Genomic DNA, 21,030 nt, shown 5'->3' with positions numbered 1-21,030 from the left:
AAGATAAATACGAACTTATCAAAACACGTACATTATTTACTACATCTGTAAACTTACATCTTTTTATGGATTGTATATGTCAAGCTACAGAAAGGTTAAGCTAGCGGCTCTTAGTTTGTTGGTACTATATCTTAACCTAAACTACGTTTATGGTTAAAGGTTAAATTGGACCATACATGTAACTATAAAGCTAAAAGTGCTGTTATAGGGCGATTTGAATTGCTGTATTGCCGACAAATGTTTGCTAAAATGAGCAATGTAGTGGAGCGATTTAAAATAATGCTGAATACAGATAATAACAAATGGCATCATGTTGTTCCACTTGTTGTTTTATTTGTACTAGTGATTATTGCCGGCTTTTAATTTAGCAAAAATTGCCCTTGTATAAGCATTTTAAAGTATATGCAACTATGCATTATTGATGAGCTGATTATGCAGTAGTGTCGAAAAAAAACTTTCTCAATTGTTTTAAGATTTAACTTTTTTTTTTCAACTAAGTAACTGTGATTTTATATGAAATTAATCCCTTAAATAATCTATTTACTCTTGTTGGTGTTATTGTTGTTAAATATTCTTTATTTTAAAACAAACTCATTTGGGAGAATATTACTTTTTTTTACTTTTTATTAGTAGGTACAAATCACAATAAATACTGCAGCAATACAATCAGATTATATATTTTTTTTATTTGTTGAATTTGAAACTTGTGTGATCGAAAGTTAAAAGTCCATATTTTAGAGTTTTATGTAAATGTAACATGTTTAGAAAGAAATATACTTTCATATTAAAATTTGTTATTTTATAAGTTAATTACAGCATTATTTTGTATTAAACATTGTATTGAAACGGCTGTCCATCCAAAATTCAGAAATAAAATTGTGCAAGGAATCACTAGATATGTATTACGTTCCTGTTATTTTATTTGACACGCGTCTGTGATGCCGTCTGTTTATTTTTTGACCCCCGTCGCAAAAAGAGGGGTGTTATAAGTTTGACCGCTATGTGCGTGTCTGTCTGTGGCACCGTAGTTCCTAAACGGGCGAACCGATTTGAAAGCAGGTTTTCTAGCGATAGTTCTTAGACATGTTTTATCAAAGTCGGTTTAGCCGTTTTTGAGGTATTGAACTTTGAAGTGACAAAGTCGGAGGTTTTCCAACTTTGATTAGGTTATTCATATAAAGTGTAGCCGTTTTAGCGTGAAGGGTAATAAACAAACTCACTTATTAATAGGAAGTAGGATTACAATCGAGTTGGTCGTGTTGTCTGACAGCAAAAATCTAAATAAGCAAGTAACAATGACCTGAACTGTCCAAATTTTTATTAATCACAAATAAGTAATAGAAATGGCTGCAGTGTTACACAAACTGAATATTTGCAAAAGTATTACATCCCGCATTGATGTCAGATTAGTATCCTCTGTGCACTGTGGAAATAAGTACAAGTAAGTATTTGATCTGTCATTTGGTGGGCGGTGGAGAACGGCCATCGACGGCGAGACCGAGGAGCTACTACAAAATCGAAGTTCGTATCGTACCGTCCCTCTTACTCTTGTATTAAATAATATAAGCGCCAGCGGGACGGCAAGACACGAAGTTCGAATTTTGGACTTCATAGTATAGGGGCAGACCGAGGAGTTGGCGGGACAATTTGGACGAGTATGCAAGGGAGCCAGGCGTTGCGCCAGATCGGGAGGTGTGGAGGTGAAGCGGGGAGGCCTTTGTATCTTTGTAGCAGTTTTTGTTTTTAACCGACCAAAAAAACGGAGGAGGTTCTCAAGTCGATGCGTACGTATATTCTTTATTTATGTATGACCACGCATAACTTTTTACAGAGTAGTCCTATTACGATAATTATTTTTTATTGAAAAGCGTATACCCCGAGGGTGGTCTCATATAAATTTGGAAAAAAAAATCTTACCCTAAGGGTAGGAAAACAGGGGATGATTGATTGTTCAGTCACTGATTGTAGATAATGTACCTATGAGCAGGCATAACTTTTTACAGAGTAGTCCGATTTCGATAATTATTTTTTTAATGAAAAGCGTACCCCCGAGGGGGTCCCATATAAATTTGAAAAAAAAACTTACCCTTTGGGTAGGAAAACAGGGGATGATTGTAGATAATGTACCTATGACCAGGCATAACTTTTTACGGAGTAGTCCGAGTTTGATAATTATTTTTTTATCATCAGAGCTCGGGAAGAATGTGAGCTAATCTAAGTGTGGATTAATTATTTCGTTCTAGATGTAAGTTACTTATAATCGGCGGAGGTACAGGAGGCTGTAGCGTCGCCTGGCGATTTTCCAGAAAACTGAAGGATAATGAAATCTGTGTCATTGACCCCGCTGAAGTAAGTAGTTAAGGTGAAATTCTTGGGAACAATGATATATAATGGCAGGGTATAGCTTCACCTATATGGCCTCTCAAGCAAAGTATCGTGTGTTCAAATGTGGCCGCGCACCTCTGAGTACTTAAAAATTCATAAGTGAAATAAATATATGTATATGTTTATGGGCGTTTGTGATCTCTTACCATCAGGAGACCCACTTGCTCGTTTGCCATCCAGTCGAATAAAAAAAAACTTTTTGGTAATACCAAATTTCAAGTCGATGCCATTAAACTTTGAAGAGTTCCGTCCTGTGGAGACGATCCTGGCTAGTCTACCGGGATGTCACTACCAGATTATTGTATTGGCACATAATTTACATAAATATACATCGAATTTAACTTGCAAGATTTGATTACAGACAGACAACGGGACAGGTGATACTAAATAAAAATATTTTAAATTTACCACGTGCTTTACGGTGAAGGAAAATATCGGGAGGAAACCTGCACAATCCTGCGAAGCAGTTCAATGGTGTGAGTAAAGTTTCCAATCCGCACTGAGCCTGAGTGGGAACTGCGGTCAATCTCGTTCTGAGGAGCCTGTGCCCAGCAGTGGGACGTATATCGACGATGATGATGCTGATGATCGATAGAGTTGAGGGAACTGATAATTTCATTCTAATATGGCATTTGATTGCTCTTAATTTATATACAAAATCTATGGGGTGCTTTGACAGCTCATAAAAAGTATGTTTATTGTTATGTATTATTGTATGTTAATTGATTGGTGGTATCAATGAGGGTTTTCAGAGGCGAAATATCGCTAGATGGCGTTAGCATCGTGAGGTCCGTTTGACGTTTGTTCGTGATTGGTTAAATAGCTAAATGAGTGTGAAAATACTCATTAAAACACGGTCGGTATTATGAGTCTCTGTCGCTCACACGTGAATATTGACACACTTGAATTAGCTAGCACAACCGCCATATTTACGCGAGCGACAGAGACAAGTGGTGAGAGTCTATGTCATTTTTCACGCCACGGTAAATATTTACGCTAGCGACAGAGACAAATAGTGAAACTCTATGTAATTTTTCGTGCTTCGCGACCATACTTTACCGAATCTTCACTTCCAGTTCCACTATTACCAACCTCTCTTCACCATGGTAGCCGCCGGCATAAAGCCCTTCGAGCAAAGCAGAAGGCCGCTGGCGTCAGTGCTGCCACCTACCGTGTGCTTACTCAAAGACTATGCGCAGGAGTTTGATCCATGCAACAGCGTGGTCCGTATGAAAAGCGGGGACAGAGTGTATTATGATTTTCCTGGTCGTTGCTATGGGTGTCATGAATGATTATTATAAGGTAAGCCAGGGGGCTGCTACGAAATTCGAAGTTTCGTATCGTACCGTCTTTCTCACTCTCGTATTAAATTATATTAGCGTCAGCGGGACGGCAAGATACGAAGCTCAAATTTTGCACTTCGTATTATCATCATCCCAGCCTATATACGTCCCACTGCTGGGCACAGGCCTCCTCTCAGAACAAGAGGGCTTGGGCCATAGTTCCCACGCGGGCCCAGTGCGGATTGGGAACTTCACACACACCATTGAATTGCTTCGCAGATTTGTGCAGGTTTCCTCACGATGTTTTCCTTCACCGCAAAGCTCGTGGTAAATTTCAAATGTAATTCCACACATGAATTTCGAAAAACTCAGAGGTGCGAGCCGGGGTTTGAACCCACGACCCTCTGCTTGAGAGGCGATAGGTCAAACCACTAGGCCACCACGGCTTTTTCGTACTATAGGGCCAGGTATTTATTTATACATTCCTTAAACTATTAATAAACAAACAAGCTTTATGGGTCATAAGGGAAATTCTGTCGGTTTGGCTATCAGTGGTGTAGCGCTTATAGTATGCGGTAGGATTAGAGTAGGGTTAGAAATACCAAATACCCTAATCAACAACGATCACTATGTTCTGCCAAGTTTTCATGGCGCATTCTTCTTGGCTATGATGGTCTTTCCGAAAGCGCTGGTAGTATAAAAAAGTGACATTTAAAAGTGCCCTTTGCGGCCCACTTACAGAACCATTTATGGTTTACATTTTTTTTAATTGTTTCAACACGTTCGATTCATCTTGGTCCAGGGTATATATACTCGTAGACACGTTGTATGTTCAAGAAGTTTATAATCCCCAGATCCCGGGCCTCAAGCCAGCCCTGGACGACCCCTGCAGCCCCGTGAGCACCATATACGCGCCGGAGTACTGCGCAAAGACCTGGTCTGCCATCAGCCGAATGAAGGGCGGCCACGCGCTGTTCACCTTCCCAGGAGCGGGGGCCAAGTGCTCGGGGGCTTCGCAGAAAATCATGTACCTGGCTGACGATTATTACAGGAAGGTGAGCCTTATGTTGAATTCATTTTTATAACAAAACGAAAAAAATAAGCAATTAGGACTTGTAGTGATTTCAATAGATGGCTGCACAGCCATTATTGGCGTATGTAAGCGATCAAGTTGTTAGAATAGGTTGGTCGGAGACGCTCTGGTACAATTTAATTTAGGTTTGTTACAGTCGGCAAAAACGGAATCCATATAATGATCACTTTGTTGTCCAGCCGTCCGTCTGTCAAGGCGCTTTTTGTCAGAAACGCGTGGAAGAATCAAGCTGAAATTAATACCTATAAAATAAGTATACTCTGCTACACCTAGAGCTGTGAAAAAATCAAACTTCTAATTTACCGCAATCAAAAGATACAACCATTAAAAACGTTATCCTAGAAACTTATAGCACAACCAATAAGAAATGTCCGAAAGATTTAGATTTTTTTAACGTCTATCAGTCCGTATACATTTTGCTTAGCAGTTCTGCTAACATTGGATATTCATAGATACCTACAATTTCTGCAAAATTTGCAAGCAATTAACTAACCGCGCGATTTCAGCGCGCCACGCCGTCCCTTTTCAAAGTGTCGCTTGAGAAAGAGACGGCGCGATAAAACCGCGCGGTAATCCGCAAGTGCGTACGTAGCTTAAATCGTTTTTTTTTTTCATTCAGAAAAAAGCTCGTGACCTAGTCAACATAACCTACAACACGGGCTCGGAGGCGATCTTCGGCGTGCCAAAGTACGCCGCAGCACTGAACCGCATCGCGAGCAAACGGAACATCGCCGTCAACTGCTGCTGCGAGCTGGCGGAGGTCACGTCGCATCACGCCGTCTTCAACGACCCCTCGGGAGTGGTAAGCCTTCAGAGGGTGAAATGTCTTCCATGCTAAATTGTACCCGCCCTACTACGCCCCAAGCGAACTCCCCTGATTAAGATTGCGTTTCGGAAAGAGGAATGTGTTTGTCATGAACCGATAGAGATGCTTCATCTACCTATCCTCGCACAGCACCATAGATCAGTATGATATGTACATGGACCCACTAAAAAGTTAGGTACTGATGATATTATATTGGTAATGCACAGCATGCGTCTCAAAATGACGAATTGGGTCCGATTCCCAGCTAAAAGTATACTTTTCTGTTTGGGCAGGAGACACTGACCATATAGTAAACCAGACGAATACGACTCAATTTTAGTCTTAAAATTCTGATTAATTTATACAATTCAAAATACTATTCGCCATAGACTTTTCACGATAATACTGAACTGTGACGTCATTTTTTATGTTAGACAACTTAATCGATGAACTGTTAAACAGTTCGTCAAATGTGTTGGCCAACAATGAAAAGTTCACTATTGAGATAAAAATCTATGGAGAATCACGTTCTAACAGTGAAAAGAAGGTGAAAAGTATGTCAGTTTGATGGCTATTCAAATACCCTCATAATTCGGTCGTACCTACATTAGATAAATTTTATGCCTCCAGCCAATAGTCCTCCCCTTCAACCTCCTCCACGTGACGCCCCCGATGTCGCCGCCGCCCTGCCTCGCGTGCTCGCCGCTGGCAGAAGCGGGCTATTTGGACGTGGACCCGTTCACGCTGCGGCATAAGCAGTTCCACAACGTGTACGGTCTTGGGGACTGCACTAACACACCTAACAGCAAGACCGCTGCTGCTGCTGGTAACTGGATGTTAAACTAGCGACTCTTAGCGCCATCTAGTCATCAACACCGAAACTGCTACGTTTTATATCAATCCAACTTGAGGCCGTAATGTCAAATGCGCGGCGCGGGCGCTCGCGTTGGGTTCACATTTCCACAAGCAGTTCCACAATGTGTACGGTCTGGGAGACTGCACTAACACCTATACTAACACGCTTAACTTCAAGACCACACCAACAATCAATTGACGTACTTTTTATGAGCTGTCAAAACACAATTCTCCCATAGTTTGAATGGAAATAGCAACTTATGACGTCACTTGTTCGCACACTCAATCAACTAACTATTAATTTGTTTTAAAGCAACAAAAAATCTAATTTTGCAGTTAATCGAAAATTAATCTGGTTTTCAGGGCTAAATAAAGCGTTTTATTACTGGAGTCGTGTCTTCGAATTATTTTATACTCAACTTCAACTTTTTTGTTTGGTGGCAATCGGTCGCTTTTGGTTAGCGTCCATTACTGCCAATGACACCTGACAGCAGCAAAGTGTACATTGTGTCAGACCGGTTAAATAAGTTTTCTAAACGGGGGCTGTCGAAGCGAGTTTGTGGCGTACCTGGAACCTATTTTATATTATGGTCCTTTTAACTCTGACAGCTGCGTATTCAGACTTTTGACATCTTCTAGCTCGCCAAAGCTACGTGTTGGAGCAAAACCTCACTCAGTCTATGGCAGGACGCGAACCGACGCACAAATACGACGGCTACGGCGCTTGCGCGCTGCTGACGTCATACCGCACTGGTATACTCGCCGAGTTCTTGTACGACAAGCGACCGTGTGAGACGTTCCCCTTTGACCAGGTAAATGAAACACTAGCCATAAACGGTTCTTTTTTTTGAGGTAGAGTCACCGAAAGGACCAAAACATTGATCAATTTATAAATTTAAGAGAGCCATGCGATGATGTGGAAAATAGGAGTTGACTCAACATGTACTGCTGCTATGGATAGCAACAGAGCTGATATTCTGTCAGAAACCTGGACGTATTTATTAAAATTGAAAATTATTTTTCAGAGTAAAGAGCGAAAACTCTTTTACTATATGAATCGTGATCATTTCCCCCGTCTGTACTGGAACAAGGCGATAAAAGGAAAATGGGACGGACCAGGAAAACTACGCCGCTTCATCAACCCGCTGGGAAAGAAAAAATAAATGGACAACAAAAATATTTTAATAATAATAAAAACTTACAATATTTAATACTATTTCTTCACGCAACTACTGTACACAAATTATATGCCTTATGACTAAATCTATATTTACAAAGGAACTATAAATATTGCTTTTTCATACACAATGTTTTCTTTCTTTCCTATGGCAACAGCCTGCAATAGGAATGATAAATAAGTTTATCAAATCAATAAGCAAGTCCAAGTGGTTTGGATTTTTTCATGTTAAAGTATTCATGATACCTAATGCTTAATTTTTGTTGTGCCCTAACAGGACAGGGTAAATGTTGAAGCTATACTTACATACTTTTTAAGATTTTCATCTCAACATTTAACACAATAAAGAGTTTGAGTTTTTTTGACAGTTGACATTAACCCACCCAGGCAGGATACGAGCTACAATACTTTAAGGTTTGAATAGACGAATACCTTGATATTATGGCACTATTACTTAACCATGATAGTTTACTATCAAGCACACTATTTACAGATAACCGTAATAAAAAAAATGACAAATTACTAAGTGAATCGTAGGAGTGTATTGAAAAGTGAAAAATATTCTTGGGGTCTTTGGTCATATGCTGATTTGCTTAAATAGTTCAACTGATGCAGAATGTCTTAAATTACGATGTTATAATTAACAGTTGTTATTTAAGTGTTTTTTTTTTAGATAGGTACAGCCCAATTCCAATTAAACAGCGAACGTAAAATTCAAATACGAACTTGTTTACCAATTTACAAAAACTTATTTCGCTGGATGAATACAAAAGTGGCATAAGTCAAAATATAAATAACTATAAAGATAAACTGCAACAGTCCCTTACTATCGTATTTGATCATGTAATCTACAGACTATGGTTTAAGTTAGGTCAAGTTTGTTTCATAAAACATGCGTTACCTGCCAAATGTCCATAATGTATTTTTCAAACTTTATGTAGGACTTCGATATGTACCCCTCAAGACGTCAGGTTCATTTTTCTCAAACCTACGCCTTATTTAACGCAGAGAACTGTTCCTTTCCGTTTCCATTCCTCTCGTCGTATGCGCTCTGTCTTTTTCTCTTGAGCGCGGCCTGCCTCACTAGGTAGCGCTTGCGGCTCTTGACGAGGTACACAGACAGCGCGATGGCGATCAGAAGCGCCACGATCACGCAGCAGCCCAGGATGATGCCGAGGCGGCTGATGGTTGGCACGCCTTGGTCCGTGGACGGTTGGAGCTGGAAAAAAGTAGATAAGGTTAAGGAAACATAATTTGAAATGACTTTTTTGCTCACTGTACTCTTTGATCATGAAACTACCGTGAGAGTCACTTATACTTAATGAAATAATACCAGATAAGATAACTCACGTCTTAAATCGAATTAAGCTCGACACCCGGTAGCCTTTCTTCCCGGAGCAATGTGACTTGGCGGCTGCTGCGACACGTGTAACGTGTCGAGCTAAACTCTATTTAAGACGTGAGTTATCCGGTATTATTTCATTAAATACTGTAGGTACTTTTTCTTGACTGTACTTGCATTGTCATCCAAACTCGCAACGTCGCAAATTTAAATGCACTATTTAACCTCCTGCTGGCTGCCACAGTCATATTTTTCGTTTTATGAGCATGCAAATTTATGTCACTCCCGAAAAGAGTTCGATGTCACGATTAAGTCCTATATATAGGACACGGGCAGGAGAGTATAATAATAGGCACCTTACCATGTATGTGCCATGAGGGCCGGACTGGAGGTAGTTGTCTCCGCAAAACGCCTGCTCGGTCCAGTTGTACCAGTGGACAAGGCGCAGGCCTTCGATGGCACGAGGGGCACCACACCTGGAAACATGAAATTACAGAATAAGACTTTATTAACTCACTCAAAAAGAAGAAATTAGGTCCAGGTATCGAAAACAAAGGTAGAGAGAGTCAAATATCTGTTGGTTCAGCCAATACGATTTTTTTTACAATTTATTGGTATACCTTAGCACAGAAGAAATAACATAATAGAACAGAGATATAATAGAACACAATACACAGCTATGTACTAAATCCGGTTCAAAGGACCATCCAGCGCCTTGGAAGTGGGGGCAAAGGCCAGAGGCCCCCCTCTCATTTAAGAAAAAGCGATCGTGCCAATGAAATTTGACGAGAGGAAGCCGTGACAAAAGATAGAAGGAAGACGTGAAGATTGCCTATCATGGAATATACTATCATACCAGCTGAATTGTGACCCACTGCGGCGGGCTTAGCCGCATATGATTCCATTCGCAGATTGTCCCTGTGTCCCATGAAAAGACGTTTCGAGAATGTGAATGTGAAGGGCGGGTTTGAGAGAGGCATTTTGCAGAAGGGTCATTTTGGGAAAGGGACATTTATAAAAGGTACTTTTTGCCAAATTCGACAATATACAGGTTCTACCTATACAATGTGCTAGAAAATCAGATGCGGACATTTTGAGGATCGATTATTTGCATCGTTGTTAGTTAGTTTAAATTAAATTTAAAAAAATACAGTTAATGTTAATGCAAGGATGGTTATTTTTGGACGGAATGGTATTTTTGTATGAAACAAAACTTAAATAAAACTTAAACAATACTTAAATAATTTATGTGTATAATTGATTCTTAGGTTATTAATTTATATACCCTGAAAATATCCGCTCCTAATTTTCTAGCACCTTATATAGTAGGTACTTCCGCTGTCCCAGTGCCCATCCTCACACTAGTCTTCCTCATCTCAGCTATCTATAAATCTAGAATTTTCCGAGTACCTACATGTTTCTGGTCAACAGTTGATCAGTCTCTAGAACATACATCCTACCTTAGTTCAGCCAGAAGTCTAGAATGTTCCGCATACATCTGCGGCAGCAGTTCGTCCAGCAACCACTGCAGATCGCAGTTGCAGTGCCACGGGTTATGCTGCAGGTCAACGCCCTCGCCGACGCTCGACCAGTCTAGAAGGTTCTTTGATAGGTGAGTCAGGTTGTTCTTGCTAAGATCCAGCTGCAAAATGGAGTAAAATACTGTAATTTGATCAGGTAAGCCTAGAGAAGCTAAGAACCCGTGGTGCCCAATGGTTTCTGTGATAGTCATTTCTGTGATAATAATATCTCAAGCAGCCGTGAAAAGTTTGAATTTATGAGCGAAATTACATTCGAAATTTACCAAGAGCTTTATGGTGAAAGAAATCATCCTGAGGAAATATCTGCCACCTCTGCGAAGTAATGGTATTTGTGTGAAGTTCTGAAGTAGATATAATAAGAATAGATAGATAGGATATAATAAGAATTGGTTTATAAGCTGATGAAATAGATATACCAGCAAAAATGGCCGTCACTCAGCTATGTGTCGCAAAAAAATCTGAAGATAATTTCTTGATGTAGCTATATTTATATTCAAGTGCCAGATCTAATGATGTACGCGAGCGAAGACGCGGGTAAAAGCCTGTGCATCATATTTCATCACATTTGTTTACTTAATAAAACTTACCATACATAAAGACGTAGCATCAAATGCCCCATCCCTTATCTGGCTCAAATGCGGACAGTTAGAGAGAAAGAGAGAGAAGCAGTTCTCATCCGCACCATCTAACCCGCGCCCAACCACGTTGCTGAAAGCCTTGTCATCCACCACTACCAACTTACTCAGCTCATTAACATACAGCCTCTTCACAGCGATAATATTTTTAAAATAAATAAACTCCATAGGGTTGCCATCTAGCCTTAATTCCTCTAGATTGGGGAAATTTTGGCTGCTCAAACTCTTTGGCACTTTGGTGAATAAGTTATAGGATATGTCTAAACTGAATAGCTTTGGAAGTTTCTTTTCTATGGCTAAATCGTTTATTTGGTTTCCAGCGATATTTAGAACCTGAAAAGACATGAAATGATCTTGTTAGATTACTGCAACTTTCAGACAAAATAAGTCCTAGATTTGGTTGATCAATTGATCTATTATAAAACAAGAATATTACCTCTAAATTGTCAAATCTCGCTTCTATCTCATCATACAGTTCCGAGAGCCTATTGTACGACAGATCTATATACGTAATACCAGCTGGAAACGTTGGCCAGTGATACAGAGTGTTCAGTTTCAGCATGGCGATCTGAAGGGTTGGCGGTAGAGCGAATGTGAACGTTATGTTGTTCTGCGCGAGATTCAGTTCGCGGAGGCTGGTGCATGTGGCAAAGGCTTCGGGTTCTATGATTTCTATAATGTTGTTTGACATGTCAAGGAGTTCGCTGAAAAAAAAAGGTTGGTTTAGTAGTTTAGACGACTAGAGCTTTTAAGTTACGGACTCTGACGGAGCTAAAAATCCCTCCCCACTTTTATCGACACGATCATTTTTTGTCTTTTTCGTTATATTTAAGTACCTCGTTTATTTTAGCATTAAATAGAGGGTTAAGCAATCTCGACGAGTCATTTTATTCAAAAACGGTTTTAATAAAATATTATTTTACTTATGAAATCAAAAGAATTTAAATGATCATTGTCCTTGCTGTATAACTTTGATTCATATTTGCTGTAACTAATTTTCAGAAGTGTTTTAATAAAAGACATGTCAAGATCGCTTGTTTACCTTCTTTCCAATGCTAAAAAAACTAAGTGTAGTGTGGGGTGACCTTAATGCGAGATTTAAGCCTAATCAAGTAATCACTGACACTACTATACTGCCCTCATAAGGCAATTGACAGTACTTATCTAAAAAAAAATACTTGAGTTATTTATACCATCATGTAGCCTGAAACATTCTCTATCAGATGAACTAAGCAAATTGGCCGTAAGTATCTTGTCTACAACATGATCAAAAACCCCTAGGAACAATAAAACCTAAGGCGACGCGAAATCAATGTACACATTTTCTGTTTACTCGAAATGTCTAAAAATGAGATACTGCCGATTGCATTATGAGGGCAGTATAGGTAGGTACTTACCTACTATACTACTACTACAGACCTCGTTTGAAGATATTACTTAGTACCTAGATATCATCAACAAAAATCCCTAGGCCATAATAGAACCTTATCATAGTAGGTACACAATTTTATTTGTCTGTAACAATGCTATCGAATGACATAAATGTTACGATGACAAAGTTCCATTGTGGCCTACGAATCAAATAGACGTTATTAAATGTAATAAATAAAAAACTAACATGCTGTTATTAGCCGGAAAAGAATCCTTCATCACCGCTCTGATCCGGTTCCCGTTCAAATTGAGCCGCTTCAAGCCTTTCATGGTATCTCCATCAACTCTTTGCAATAAAACATCGAATATCCCATTCTTTCCCAAATCCAAGTCTTCCAATGCGGTCATCGGCTGCAACGCGCGAACAGGTATTTTCTTCAGCTGATTACTTTGCAAGTTTAATCTTCGAACGTGGTTTAAAGATTTAAAATCCATCGAATTAAAATCGGCCAACTTGTTGTACGATAAATCTAAGTCTTCCAATGCGTGGATTTTTGTGAATAGGTCGGGTGTTATTTCGGTTATGTCGTTTTGGGCGAAGGAGAGTTTTTTCAAATTTGGAACGTCGCTGAACGGGTCCGGCCAGTACGTTTTAATCGCGTTGTTGCTGAAGCGGAGAGTCACCACTTGAGTGTTTGGCGGTAGTCTGAAATAAAGAATAGTACATTGTGTCTTAGGGCGGTAAATAAGGAATTACGAACGAGAGTCTATTAGAAGCCCTAAGTCGAAGACTGAGGGCTTTAATGAGTCGACGTTCGTAATTCTAGTACCGCCCGTGCGACATACCTACAATGTTTTTCATCACATTTGCGAGTAAAATTGTATATTTGTAAAAGAAAAACTAATATTTTTTCAAAAATTGCCGACACTGCTAACTGCGTTCTTGGCAGCGCCAGCTCCCCGCCGCCGCCCTCCCTTAAAAGAATTCTTCGGGATCCTTTCGACTGCCATAATTTTATAAGTCATAATGTAATGTTCGTCATAATTATTGTTAGTCATAATTTTTTTCTCTCTGAAACCGTACATTTTTCATATTTTTTTAAATGGTAATCCTGTAGAACTCTATAGGTTAGGTTAGGTTTATTTTATAACAATTCTAAAAAATAAATGGTTTCAGAGAAAAAAGAGTTATGTCAAACATTACATTATGACTAACAATTTTCTACCAGTCGATATAGACCCGAATTCTTTACATATGATAGACAAGAGAAGAAGATACCTAATAAGTTTTTGTTAAAAAGTTTCTTGTGCAAACTTTTTTTATTGCCTGTACTTGCATTGTCATACAAACTACATATTACTACCATATTTTAAGTCGATGTCACCGTTGAGAAGTTCCGTCCTGCGAAGACGAACCTGGCCTGATCACCAGAATTTCACCACCAAATTATTGTATTGTCACCGGATATAAGTCGTACTACCTACCTAGTCAAGATAATATGCTAACAAGGACCACATACTTATGCTAATTAACAAATTTTAAACCGAAAAAAAAAAAAAGTGACGTGAAGTGATTAGGTATTCTACAAGTATTTATTATGTTAGTTGCTTATTTATTTTATGTTTATACTAGCCGTTACCCGCGACTACGTCCGCGTAGAATTCGTTTTTATCGCTCTCCCGCGGGAACTATGCAATTTTCCGGGATAAAAACTATCCTATATATGTCCTTCCCCGGAACTAGACCTATCTGTGTACCGTATTTCATCTAAATCGGTTCAGCAGTTTGGACGTGATGAACTAACAAACAGACTAACAAACTTTTTCATTTATAATATTAGTGGGATTATACGCCAATTGGGCCCCCGAACCTTTAGTTGAGTAGGTAAATAATGACGGTTGGGCGTTTGTTAATGGACAAATTTGGACGGCTTTACGGTACCTACTTATTATATGTCAATTACTAATTAATAATTAGGTATGTAAGGTGATCCGGGGCTACTGTAGCTGGGGGGATATGTATCTGAGCCGTCTGATGGCGTCCTTACAACGCCATGTTCTTCTCGGCCATTTTACGTTGTGTTCGCCAGAAGACTGTCTTCACACGACACACATGAACATGGCGAACATGGCGTCGTAAGGACGCCATCAGACGGCTCAGATACAATATCCCCCCAGCTACAATAGCCCCGGGTCACCCGATGTAGGTATGTACATTCTTTATCGTACAAAAGAAAAGAAACAAAACACAATTGACAAACTTTGAGACACTTGTACAAAGGCGGATTATAATTAAATTACGGTTATATAATTAAGCTATTAAGAGGCATCACGGTTTTCTTTATTTAACTTGGTACAAGACCGCAATGACTACTGCAAAAATTACCATTTCATTTGTGACAAACACTTGATTAAACGAAACTACATTCTTTGAACTAAACGTCAGTACTTCTCGCAAGTAGGCGAGAGCCGTTTAGTTCATTTAGGAACGCCTGCGCCGATCGCGATGCTATCCGGAAACAGTGCCAAGCAACTGTTTATCAGAATTGTGATAGATGTAAATGTTAAGCCGAGGTAGTGGTTTGTACTGCCTTTCAAGCATGATCATGGCCCGAACCCGAGGCCATCTTGTCTAACGCACTGACGCTCGGCACGATCACGTTTACCATCTCACCCTCTTTCTACCCTCTTCTTATACCGTGTGCTAGAAAGAAGTGGTTAAAACGATTGTGATTCCAACTCCAAGTGTGTTAGCTTAGAAGGCCTCCGGTCTCGCACTTCTGCTTTTCAGAATATATGAGCGATATATTTTATTGGGGTGTCTGTCTACAATTTCACAATTAACAGTAAATTTACAGTACCTAAGGGTGTCAGTTCCGATCCGGCAACTCATATATGCGTTCACCCGACTTTCACCCAGTGCCGCTGTCAGGATTCCGCACACATTTGAACGCAACGTTTGCGGCACCTAGCGAAAGTTCGAAAAACAATGCAGGCAGTGAATGCGTTAAGGCATTAAACCGCCTAATTTAAAAACATTTTAAAAAAATCTGTTGGGGTGTCTGTCTTCAATTTCAATTAACAGTATATGTAGGTATTTACAGTACTCATGGGTGTCAGTTCAACTACTAAATCGGGATGTGAGTACGTACGTTGAAGCGAAAACAACATTTTCTTTAGGTATAACTTTTCCATGCATGTCACGGCTAAAAATATAGACAAGACGGTGAGAACAAGTTGTTACAGCGCAGCAGCGCCAGTAGGTAGGATTTGAAAATGTTGACGAAGTATATGGAGTAAATGCCGGGGATATACCGTATCAACGTAATCGGCTAAACTCGGTCATTTCCGGCAGATGTCGTGTGATTCGCAAAGCTAATATTGTTGGCAGCTACCAAGTTAGAGCTGCCAAGTTACTGATGCTAGTGGCGCCACAGGCACTCTGTCACTTATCTATGCAATAAAAGTGCTTCCAGCTGTTCCTCCGCTAGGCACAGGCCTCCTCTCAGGATGAGAGGTCTTGGGCCGTAGTTCCCAGGCGGGCCCAGTGCGGATTAGAAACATCACATATACCATTGAATTTTTTCCCTCACGATGTTTCCCTTCATCACAAAGCTCTTTTTGAGCTATCAACACGCAATTCCCCAATTTTGTATGATAACTATGACACACTCGTACGTAAGCCAACTCAAAGCTAAAAGTCATACTGAAAATAAATCTGGTTTTCCGGTTTAAAATAAAATGTTTTTAAATAGAGTTGCCTCTTGCAATTCTTGTTTTATACCTGCTGAGCTGGCAACGTTGCATTTTTGTTAGTTTTCTCGATTATTCCATAAAAAATTAATGAAAATTAAAAATGTTGTCTGATAGAACACTTCTTAATATATAAGTTAATGTGTCTACTCCAATAATTATTCGTTATGACTTTTATTTTCTTTAGAAACCGTTAATAAACATTAATTCGTTTTTAAAGAATATAAAAGTCTATCACGAATAATTATTGGAGTAGACACATTAACTTATATATTAGGAAAGTGTTCTATCAGACAATATTTTTAATTTTAATTCAATTGTTATAGAATAATCGGAAAAAAGTAACAAAAATGCAACGTTACCAGCTCAGCAGGTATAAACGCTCTTAATGGTGTCAAATAAAGAATTCTGTTAGTTCCATCTTTGGCCACCCGCACGGGTAAGTTTGCTGGATATGATTGATGACAATCATTACTGACGGCGACGGCGTTTGTTCTAGATAACGTGGACATTAACCTTAACTTTTAAGGCTAAATTAGCGAATTAAATAAGGAATTTAATGGCATGTGGTCCTTGTACCGGATGGATTTTATACCTACTCGTTTTTGTGGTATTAACTTTGATAATTGAACTAGAAAATTGTTAGAAACGCATCGGTCTTTGTAGCAATTGAGCTGTGTTACATATAATATATTGTGGGTCCATATATCGGCTCGCATAAATGTTGAAAGTCATAATGTATGTCATGACTTAATTTTCACGAAAAAAAAAATTATTCGCGGGATATAAAATTTTGACTAATGAAAATAATGCATTATGACTTTCATAAACTATGCAACTAGATACGCAGCCACATATTGTTTGATGTTCAAGAAGAGGGCGGCTCCTGTCTGCGTATTATTGTTTTAACATAAAATGTCGCACGATTCTAGCTGTCTGATCCCGCGAATTACGATAGTAGCGCCAACTAGTCTGATACAAAAAAAGACATATTTATCAACAGAGGGCCTACTCCGAAATTCGAAAATCGAAGTTCATATCGTCCCGTCCCTCTCGCTCTCGTATTAAATAGTATACGTCTAAGAGGGATGGAACGACACTTACACCCATTTTCGAATTTCGTAGTAGCCCTGCAGCCACGGGCCGCCAGGAGGGTGCGGGCCGCGTGTTTTCAGCCACTGCATTATGTAATTTATTGAGAAAAGGTTCACAGCTGCTCAACATTCATTTTCCATGACTGCAAATCAAATATTATCATACTCTGTTAAGCGTGAATCAGCTTTATATTTAGACTAGCTTTTGCCCGCGGCTCCGCCCGCGTGGTATTCGGTTATCGCGCGCTGTTCCCTCGGGAACTGCATTTTTCCGGGATATAAAGTAGCCTATGTCACTCTCGGGCCCATAAACTATCTCTATGCCAAAAATCACGTCGATCCGTCGCTCCGCTACGGCGTGAAAGACGGACAAACACACAAACATACAAACACACTTTCGCATTTATAATATTAGTATGGATTGTTGTAATATCGATTCTTGTACCTACTTACTTACCCTTTTACCAAATAGGCTGCAATATACAGATAACGGATTTAATCTACTTTTGTTGTGAAATCGAAGGAGCGAACACAGTTTAATCACAATCATTTTCTTGTTATAAATTTGTCTTCTGCTATATTACGTCGGTTTTATTTATCCGGCATGAAGGATCAAAAAATTAATATTGTGATAGGAATAAGAAAAATACACATCGTGTTATTAGAATTATCACCAAAGCCAAAAATAATGCCAACTCTAGTAGTCTATCATGACCATGTCTCTGAATTGTCATCGTCTAATTTTCCATGAAATATTGTAGTCGTTAGTCTAATCTTGGTTCGGAGATAGGTATATTAAGGTAAGAATGTTGACAGACTTTCTGTGTTTTTTACTCTTTTTTAGGGTTCCGGAGCCAAAATGGCAAAAACGGAACCCTTATAGTTTCGCCATGTCTGTCTGTGTCCGTCCGCGGCTTTTCTCAGGGACTATCAATGCTAGAAAGCTGTAATTTTGCACGAATATATATGTAAACTATGCCGACAAAATGGTACAATTAAAAAATAAAAAAACTATTTTTTTAGGGTACCTCCCATAGACGAAAGTGGGGGTGATTTTTTTTTTCTCATCCAACCCTATAGTGTGGGGTATCGTTGCATAGGTGTTTTAAAACCATTAGGGGTTTGCAAAGACTGTTTTTCGATTCCATGATTTGTTTGCGAGATATTCAACTTTAAAGTGTAAATTTTCATTAAAATCGAGCGTCCCCCCCCCCCCTCTAAAATCTAAACCGGTGGGTGGAAAATTTGTCAATGGAAATTTTATAAGAGCACATTTGGCCACCTTATCGCAAGAGTTATTAAATTCTAACTCGCGGTTTAGAGGTAATCTGACTTTTCTGGATAATTATTTTTTCACGCTGTAAAGCAGTAAATAATTTGTGTTGCACGCAACACTCATTTAAAACTATAACTTGTATACCTAATATTAAACCTTACAAAGAGTAATTCATCTCAGCAATTCAAACCAGTCCAGCATTTTTTGTTATACGACCACAAAAACCCAACTATATAATACCATAAACACACGCGTGTATTTCTCGCTTTAAAACTATAGGTAGGTAACTTATAGCACCATAAAGCTATGAAAATCCCTACATACGACAACTATATCTTACGAAAATACAATTACCATACAATGGGTAAATACATAAAATGAATCGTCGTATAAACAAGCAAAAGGGCATTTTTTAAAAGACAAGCAAACAAGATAAGCAGTCAAGGCGTATCTAGTGCCAGTAACGGCTGATTAACTACGGTATTTCCTTTGAAATTGGACCCGAGAATTCTAGAAATGAGGTCAGAGTTGGTCTTTACCTACAAATAAAGTTAGCTGATACAAACTGATTAAATGAAAGTGTGCAATGAGCCTTGTTTCTCTGTTGAAGGTCGAGAGCAAGTGATGATGATGAGATGATGACACTTGATATTCTTTCCTATCATTATCTTACTGAGAAAGTTGTTGAAGACGTTTGGATGTTTGTTACTCAATCATGCAATAACGTGTTTAAACCGTTTGAGCTGAAATTTAACATAGAGATAGTTAAAATCCCGGGAAAAGCCATGGAATAGTTTTATCCTGGAAAATTGCAGTTTCCGCAGGACAACGATGGATAAATTGTTCGCAGACGAAGTCGTGGGCAGAAACTAATATAGATAAAAAAAAACTTACTTGCTCAAGGTCGAAAGTCCTAAGCCTTCGAACGCCGCGGATATCTTCAAGCCATTCGGATTCTCCGGCCACTCGACCTTATGCAAATCGGGAACATTTTCAATTCGATCCAACTCCGAACACTGTATATTGAACACCAAATCCGTTCCATCAATTTCCGGTATTTCACTGCACGTGCAAACTTCACATAACTTTATTAAATCCTTAGGCTTTTCCGTAGCGTCCTGGCCACTCGCGAAATTTAAAAGTAAAAAAGAGAACGTCAAAATTTTGGCGCGCATTGTTTTTTTTTTATTTAATCGCGGCACTGATACAAGCGCGTTCGGCTTTCGATCGAGGAGGAATGATAAGGTTCTTTATCGAGGCCTTATCTCTGTATCGGGTGTGTATGTGTACATTGCTGAAAGTGACGCATATAGATAATGGATTAAAGGTAACTAGTGACTGTGTCGTACACATATTGCTTGTACACAAACATAGCTTTTCAGGAAACTCAGGAAGCGAGGAACATCAGCCCTCATAACACTAAGATGAGAATGTGCAAACAATAGCTCGCCGGGGCTTAGACACAACCGCGCGGTCTGTGTCGGAGCTATAGACTATGGTCATGTATCGTATTATAGCCCGAGAGCTAATCCTAAAATGAACAACGAAAATGGTTATCTAATGAGATGTTATTCAATTAATATTTCCTGTAACGCATTAAAAAGGAATTAGTACCAATCTACGAATTGTTACAAAAAAATATTTGAAGAACATTATAAGTGGCATTACTACCACCAGAAAGAGCCAGGATCAAAAAGGAACCTTCAAAACAAAACAAAAATATTCCTAAATAACTAAGTTGTGGGGCATAACAAACATAAAAAACACCTCCATTAGAATAGAATAGAAGTTTATTTTGAACAATAAGTCAGATCACAAATATTCTATAATCATTTATTTCGAAGCTATGGCCCTTGGAAAAAAGTGACTTATTGTAGGTCTACCTAGGTTTCCTAGGTAGGCCTACCTACCTACATGACTACATAGGTACTCGTACTCCTTTATTTCATCATCATCATCATTCCAGCCGATATACGTCCCACTGCTAGGCACAGGCCTCCTCTCAGAACTCCTTTATTTGTAATATCAATATTACATGTCATTTTGTTAAATTATTCTTAATATATAAAATGACATGATATTTTTCATATCAGCTCCTGGTCTATGGTATCACTGTGTAAGACTAACTGCGTCTCACGTTACGCGGCGATCTAATGACTACATTATAAATCGCCATCAACTATCGGTATGTCTTATTCCGCTGGATAACTGTGACAAGGTTCTACATTCTACTTATAATACAACTCCAAAGTAAACCTTGTTACTACACCAATAAGGTGCAGTTTAAAGAATGTTGAAATTAAATCTAGTACAATGTGATTAGCTATTAGGTTTCAAAAGCGTTCAAAACCATTAGGGATTCGTTTGAAGAATACACGCGACTTTATTAGTACCTGGAATAATTATCAATACCAAGCAAC

General features: G+C 39.0%; 2 protein-coding genes across 2 annotated transcripts; one reads left to right on the top strand and one right to left on the bottom strand.

Moving 5' to 3' along the window:
* Positions 1 to 1,269: 1,269 nt before the first annotated feature.
* LOC141428744 (sulfide:quinone oxidoreductase, mitochondrial-like) lies at positions 1,270 to 7,729 on the top strand. The gene is made up of 8 exons (XM_074088753.1): positions 1,270 to 1,441; positions 2,244 to 2,349; positions 3,462 to 3,664; positions 4,471 to 4,723; positions 5,381 to 5,563; positions 6,197 to 6,392; positions 7,061 to 7,233; positions 7,447 to 7,729. Exons 1-8 carry the CDS (start codon positions 1,344 to 1,346, stop codon positions 7,582 to 7,584), a joined length of 1,350 nt encoding a protein of 449 aa, XP_073944854.1. The 5' UTR covers positions 1,270 to 1,343; the 3' UTR covers positions 7,585 to 7,729.
* Positions 7,586 to 20,120, bottom strand: LOC141429247 (uncharacterized). The gene is made up of 7 exons (XM_074089523.1): positions 19,505 to 20,120; positions 12,735 to 13,193; positions 11,553 to 11,820; positions 11,069 to 11,449; positions 10,401 to 10,582; positions 9,302 to 9,416; positions 7,586 to 8,817 (listed from the first exon to the last, which is right to left on the bottom strand). The coding sequence occupies exons 1-7, from the start codon at positions 19,783 to 19,785 to the stop codon at positions 8,587 to 8,589; spliced, it is 1,917 nt and encodes a 638-aa protein (XP_073945624.1). The 5' UTR covers positions 19,786 to 20,120; the 3' UTR covers positions 7,586 to 8,586.
* Between the last annotated feature and the right edge of the window lie 910 nt (positions 20,121 to 21,030).

This window comes from Choristoneura fumiferana, chromosome 6, assembly GCF_025370935.1.
Source record: "Choristoneura fumiferana chromosome 6, NRCan_CFum_1, whole genome shotgun sequence".
In the NCBI taxonomy this organism is placed as follows: Eukaryota; Metazoa; Arthropoda; class Insecta; order Lepidoptera; family Tortricidae; genus Choristoneura; species Choristoneura fumiferana.
Note: the sequence above shows the minus strand (reverse complement) of the source record. Positions and strands in the feature narration are given on the sequence as shown.

Bases quoted from the DNA above. Each gene is read 5' to 3' on its own strand.
- LOC141429247 (XM_074089523.1), bottom strand. From the start codon at position 19,785: ATGCGCGCCAAAATTTTGACGTTCTCTTTTTTACTTTTAAATTTCGCG. The intron at 11,821-12,734 runs GTTAGTTTTTTA...TTTTTTTTTCAG, and splicing joins TTTCCGGCTAATAACAGCAT to CGAACTCCTTGACATGTCAA. The intron at 10,583-11,068 runs GTAAGTTTTATT...TCCATTTTGCAG, and splicing joins ATGCTACGTCTTTATGTATG to CTGGATCTTAGCAAGAACAA.
- LOC141428744 (XM_074088753.1), top strand. From the start codon at position 1,344: ATGGCTGCAGTGTTACACAAACTGAATATTTGCAAAAGTATTACATCC. The intron at 1,442-2,243 runs GTAAGTATTTGA...ATTTCGTTCTAG, and splicing joins CACTGTGGAAATAAGTACAA to ATGTAAGTTACTTATAATCG. The intron at 6,393-7,060 runs GTAACTGGATGT...GACATCTTCTAG, and splicing joins CAAGACCGCTGCTGCTGCTG to CTCGCCAAAGCTACGTGTTG.